General features: G+C 32.5%; 1 protein-coding gene across 1 annotated transcript; it reads left to right on the plus strand.

Annotated features, from left to right (window-relative positions):
* The first annotated feature begins 1,675 nt into the window (after positions 1-1,675).
* LOC133333785 (uncharacterized) lies at positions 1,676-2,074 on the plus strand. The gene has a single exon (XM_061542075.1). The coding sequence runs from the start codon at positions 1,676-1,678 to the stop codon at positions 2,072-2,074; it is 399 nt and encodes a 132-aa protein (XP_061398059.1).
* The last annotated feature ends 4,729 nt before the right edge of the window (positions 2,075-6,803 follow it).

A 6,803-nucleotide genomic window follows, 5' to 3' on the forward strand; every position in this document is an offset into this window, starting at 1 on the left:
GGATTTTTTTAAAGAATATTTTTTCAATGAATATTTTTAATAGGCGTGGATTTTTTTAAAGAATATTTTTGAAATGCTTTAATAGGCGTGGATTTTTTTAAAGAATATTTTTGAAATGCTTTAATAGGCGTGGATTTTTTTAAAGAATATTTTTGAAATGCTTTAATAGGCGTGGATTTTTTTTAAAGAATATTTTTTCAATGCTTTCCATAGGCGTGGATTTTTTTAAGAATATTTTTTCAAGGCCTATATAATAGGCGTGGATTTTTTTAAGAATATTTTTTCAAGGCCTATATAATAGGCGTGGATTTTTTTAAAGAATATTTTTTCAATGCTTTAATAGGCGTGGATTTTTTTAAAGAATATTTTTTCAATGCTTTAATAGGCGTGGATTTTTTTAAAGAATATTTTTTCAATGCTTTAATAGGCGTGGATTTTTTTAAAGAATATTTTTTCAATGCTTTAATAGGCGTGGATTTTTTTAAAAAGAATATTTTTTCAATGCTTTAATAGGCGTGGATTTTTTTAAAGAATATTTTTTCAATGCTTTAATAGGCGTGGATTTTTTTAAAGAATATTTTTTCACGGCTTATGCTTTAATAGGCGTGGATTTTTTTAAAGAATATTTTTTCAATGCTTTAATAGGCGTGGGTTTTTTTAAAGAATATTTTTTCAATGCCTAGTATAAGACGTGGATTTTTTTAAAAATATTGTTTTAAGGCCTATATAAGGCGTGGATTTTTTTAAAGAATATTTTTTAAAGGCCAAACAAAGGCGTGGATTTTTTAAAGAATATTTTTTCAATGCTTTAATAGGCGTGGATTTTTTAAAGAATATTTTTTCAATGCTTTAATAGGCGTGGATTTTTTAAAGAATATTTTTTCAATGCTTTAATAGGCGTGGATTTTTTAAAGAATATTTTTTTAAAGACTTTAATAGGCGTGGATTTTTTAAAGAATATTTTTTTAAAGACTTTAATAGGCGTGGATTTTTTAAAGACTTTAATAGGCGTGGATTTTTTAAAGAATATTTTTTCAATGCTTTAATAGGCGTGGATTTTTTAAAGAATATTTTTTCAATGCTTTAATAGGCGTGGATTTTTTAAAGAATATTTTTTCAATGCTTTAATAAGCGTGGATTTTTTAAAGAATATTTTTGAAAAGGCTTATAAGAGGCGTGGATTTTTTTAAAGAATATTTTTCGCAATGTTAGGGTATATTTATTCTAGCAAATTTCAATAGAATCTCATTTTCAATAATTAACTTGAGAAACTGAAACGTAAAATAAAAAAATTCTCTGCCACTCGTGCTGGCTCTCATCAGAGTCAATTGTAATCTCCGCCACAATCAATATCTCTCTTTTCGGTAGGCTGGCAAGACTTTATAAATACATTCCACGATGTGTTGACTGCATTAACTGAACGGAGCTCAAAGCTAATGAAAGACAGATAAAACCAAACGCTACGCGAATAAACCACAAAACGCTGTGAAAACGAAAGGGAAATTTGAAAAAATAGAAATAATAAAAACCCGATTGAAAACAAGAAAAAACGGCAACCAAATCAAAACAAGTGACGTCTTTGTGAGAAAAAAAATATTTTAATAAAACCGCAAAATACGCAAACAAAAAAATAGTTTTCTAATAAAGTGGAAAAACAAATAACACACTGAACAATATGACCACCTCAATAACCACCCTACTTCAGGCATTGCGCATTGTACCGGAAAAGAAGTCGCAACAAAAACCGTCACTTAAAACCCTCAACGAACGGCGGACTTCACTTCCAGAAATCTCTTTGGATGCTGTGGCGCAACACGATGATTATTCTGATTGTTGGGTTGTAATCTATGATCGCGTTTACGATGTCACCACTTTCCTACAAGATCATCCCGGTGGTGCTGATGTTATAATGGATTATGCTGGACGTGATGCTACATTGGCCTTCCATGGCACGGGACATTCACGTGATGCCATTGAACAAATGCGTGATTATTTAATTGGTGAATTACCCGAAAAGGAGAGAATTTTTCGTACGGCAAATAGTCAAGTTATTAAATCTGGTATACCGGAATAAGATGGAGAAATGAAAGAAGAGGAGATTTTTTTCTTATAAGAATTTTTTTGACTGGAAATACGAGTATTCAGTTTTTTTTCTTTTGTTCTAAGCAAATAGAGGAAATAGTTGCGGAACGAACAGCTATTTCCTAGTGATTTTTGAGAGACCTAATTGTCGTCCCGCACACACACACATCTTCTGTTGTGTGTGTGTGAGCAGTCTGTCTGTCTTGTTGATTCCTGTGTCATGTGTATATTTATTATAATTATTTTTATTTAATCATCAATTAAGTGCACCGCCGCCACTCATTTCGGTTTTAAATTAATTTACACTCGAATTAATTTTTATGATTTATTTTTCTATTTATTTTATTAAAAACCTATTTTTTAGACACCTTTCAGAGTTTAAAACCGTGCAGTAGAAAGGAATAGTTATTAAAAAACAAGAAACCCAAAGGATTATCTATCTCCTGACTGATATTGTGTACCAAACCACCATTTGTGTTTCACATAAACACACACACATATATATTTATAATTGATATTGCCTATGTATGTAAATGTTATTAAAAAATATAAAAATTTAAATTAATGAATCAAGAAGAGGTTAATGGGTTATCCCTTATTTATAATAAAACCAATCAAACATATACAAACATATTTTGTTTCATTTTTATACCCTACACTACGACACGGCAGTTATGGAACAATCGTCGTGACATTTTTCAAGTAGAGGCCCATAATTTTGATAGTTTACTTCGGGAGGTTACCTGAAGAAGCTTGGCAATATTTCCCATTTCCAAGACATTTGAAACCAGTGAACGGAGCAGTATAGTCGAAAGGGGACCGAATATATCATACACTACACAATTACAACGAAAATATAAATTTCTGCGGTTCTATATTCTAAGCCTGGTCAAATATTTCGCGATATTTGCACCCCCTTGGCCGATTATAGATCAACAGCTCCAGTTTCTATCCCTGCCATATTTTCCAAATCTTGATTTCCAGAGGTGTATATTTACGCCAAAAAATAAAAATTGGTCACTTTAGGTTTTGGTTGATTTGACCGCTTCAAGTATTTGAGCAGATCCCCTTCACAAGGTAAATATTTCCATATAATAATGACCTAGAGCGACTAGAAAATCTGACAAAAATAAAGTTCATTTCACCCCTAAATATCATCTCAACATCATCGAAAAGTATAGCACATAACCGGAACTTCAAAGCGATGATCGCGACATTTCTGCCCTCAAGCGGGGTAATAGTAATAGCAAAAAATATCATAACTCATAGACACCTTTAAATATTTACATATGATTCCCACATCCGAGTATGTTCTGCTATATAATTTGTATAAATTTAAGGGTCAACCACTGCTCTGAATATATTATCAACTTCACGGGTATATGTTATTCAGGAGGAAATATATATACCATAAAATCAAATATTTGTAATTTTTCAAAGTCTGGGTCCATTTGACCCGCTAAATACTGGCTTCACCAAAAACAGTCGTGTTTATTCTTCGTCAATATCCCCTTCCCCATGTAAAATTTCATGATGTTCCGATTATAATTGCGGCCTCTAGGGCGACCAAAAAAACCGACAAATATAAAGTTTTTGATCAATTTCATTCCCCAAATATTAACCAATCATCACCCAAAACAAAAGGTGTCTTCTTCGGTCCGAACCGGTCCTACATGAAAAATTGGTCCGTAACTGTGGCTTGCATCGTGTTTACAAATTATAATGGACAGACGGACGGACACGCATATCTAGATCGACTTAGCCAGTTGATATATCGGTATACTTAAAGGTATATATATATATAGCTATAATATCCTTACAACATAGGTGTGTAGGGTATAAATATTCGGATTAAGATTTCTCGAAATCTTAGCATTTTAGACATATGGTGTGAGGAATATTGTTGTCGAATAAATTAACCCAAGTTCCACTCTCTGGCCCAAAAATAATCTTCATTCCAAAATTCAGGATTTCAGTCCACACAAATCCAACTTGTACCAGATTTTGTACAATTTGGCACTTTTTGTGACCAAAGGTACGAATCAAACCTACACTCCAACAATAATCTTAAATCCGAATTTCAGGTTTTCATCTCTATCCGTTCACCTAAAATCCATCTATTTAGCATCATTTAGTACTTTTCGTACCCATAGTACGAATTTCTAGCTGTATAAATTCAAAATTAGAACTAAATTTAGTAACCTTTAATACTTCTTATTTAATACTTTGCATATGTTTCTAACATTCCAGTAGTGACCCACATTCCAAATTTCAGAATTCTAGAATTCCGTTTGCCTAATACAAAGGGACTATGACAAAACTTGGATCTATAATATTTGTTTTCTGTGAAGATGTATGCCAGTCTCCAAAATCCAAAGAGTAGAAATTGTAGTTCTTTTAAAGAATGCTGCTAAAACCCTAAAAACACTGAAAATTGGGTGAAAATTTCATAATGAGGCTGTATCAAAACATGGACCTGCCTACATTGATAATATTCGCCGCATATGTATACCAGCCTCCAAAATCCCAACATACAGACGGTTGAAAGTGCCGCTAAAATAAACTCAAAATATCGAAAATTATGTGAGGTTATGTCAAAACATTTTTTCCCAAACTTTTAGCTGTAATTTAGTACTTTGAGCTCTTATTGGGTAGAAAATCTTTCCACAAAAATTATAAATATAGGTCCATTTCTTCGGGTAGCCCTCATATAAAGGTACCCCAATTTTCGGTATTTTGGCGTTCTTGAACTCGTTTTTCAACCGAGTTCGCTGTAATTTGGTTCATTTGTTCCGTGTGTTGGGGCGGCGTCCCCTTTCTATTCTGTCATAATATGGGGGGTAGTCGTAACCTTGAATATCCAATTTTTACCCTACAAAGACGATTTAGCCATCTGTTGTAGTCATTCCGCCTTCTAAAGATGTCGTGATAAAAAACTCAAACCTGACAATAATGAAATATATCGGCATATGTCCACTTTTTGGTATGTTCCCTATATTTTCATTACAAGTATCTGTCAGTATACCTATGGTGGAGGGTATCCAAAGTTCGGCTCGGTCGAACTTAACGATTTTTCACTTGTCTTTATTTCATATGCACAATTTGATAGATTTAAATGAGCTTATAAAAAAGTATTAACGGTTTAAATAAAAAGTTGAAATAAATCAAAGCTATTATATATGAAATGCTATTATTTTCTAAACATCTGGCATCTTGTTGTTGTGTAGAAAAAAGCTTTTATCTGAGCTTTTCTACTTAGTAATGTACTAAAATTCTCTTCTGAATAATTTAGTGGACAGCTGTTGAATACAAAACAATTTGAGTGTGTGTGTGGGGGTGAGTATAAATTACTGGCTTTTTGAGAGAAGTTGAGTGTTGTTGTATCGTAAAGACAATAGAACATGTAAACAGCCACTTCGATGTAAAAAGTCAGATAAAACCTTAAAAACACCGAAAACAGGATCTTTGTTAGGGGCTATTGCAAAACTTGGATATGTGTTGATCGGCAATACCTAAAAGCTCTGAATATCAAATATGGTGGGTCGCAAATTTCTTTATAAATATTTTCTCAAGGGCTGTAATATGCATCAATAAAAGGCGTGAATTTTTTAAAGAATATTTTTTCAAATATCTCACAAAAGGTGTGGATTTCTTAAAGAATTGTTTTGAAAAAGACCTTCAGATAGCGTGGATTCCTTACAGAATATTTTTCAAGGACTGTAACAGGCGGATATTTCTTTAACAATATTTGTCAAGGACTATAACAGACGTTTTAATTTTTAACGAATATTTTTTAACAATAAATACAAGGTGTGGATTTTTTAAAGAATATTTTCTGCCATCAATGGAACGCGTGAATTTCTTAAATAATATTTTTTCTACCATCAACGGAAGGCGTGAATTTGTTTAATAATATTTTTTCTACCATCAATTAAGGTGTGGATTTTTTCATAATATTTTTTTCTACCATCAATTCAAGGGCTATCAGAAGGCATGAATTTCCTGCAGAATATTTTCAAGAACCTTCAGAAGGCATGGATTTCTTACAGAATATTTTTCAAGAACCTTCAGAAGGCCTAAAGACATTTCAAATACAGAAATTTCGGAAGGCCTTTATATGGGCTCTATGTCAGAACATTTATGAAAATGAGGGTGACCTCATTTTCTTTATATAGACACTCAGGTTGGGAAACTGAGGTAGGAACTAAAGGAAATTCACGAATCCAGTATGACAAATTACGGCCTTACAAATTCGCAAATGGGGTGGTGCAATATCAAAAGTTGGACCTATGTAGACAATTTTCCCGAAAAATATGATTTCCTCTACAATATCTTGGACTACCAAAATTGGAAAAGGCCAGAATATCAAAATACTCACAATAGACATATATTGATAATTTCTGTATACAAATATCAGCCTTCACGAATTTCATGGACCGGTACTATTATACCACGAGAGCCCGAGAAATCAATTAGAGGTGAATCGGTTGAAAAACTTGTCCAAAACTTTATAATATCGAATAATAAGGAGGACCTTTATAACCGGTAAAGTAGGCGTACGGAGATTGAATCCAAAATATCAAATTAGGCAAAATTCGGTTGAAAATACTGCTCTAAGTCCTCAAATACCAAAATATGAGCGTTGTCCTAAAAATGGAATTAATATTGACCATTTTCAGTACCCAATTAAAAAACAAAATATCAAAATGCAGCAGGTTTAA

This window comes from Musca vetustissima, unplaced genomic scaffold (genome assembly GCF_032173495.1).
Source record: "Musca vetustissima isolate MV318-11 ecotype Yass unplaced genomic scaffold, APGP_CSIRO_Mvet_v1 utg8675, whole genome shotgun sequence".
In the NCBI taxonomy this organism is placed as follows: Eukaryota; Metazoa; Arthropoda; class Insecta; order Diptera; family Muscidae; genus Musca; species Musca vetustissima.

Excerpts from the sequence above, each read along its gene's own strand:
- LOC133333785 (XM_061542075.1), top strand. The coding sequence starts at position 1,676 with ATGACCACCTCAATAACCACCCTACTTCAGGCATTGCGCATTGTACCG.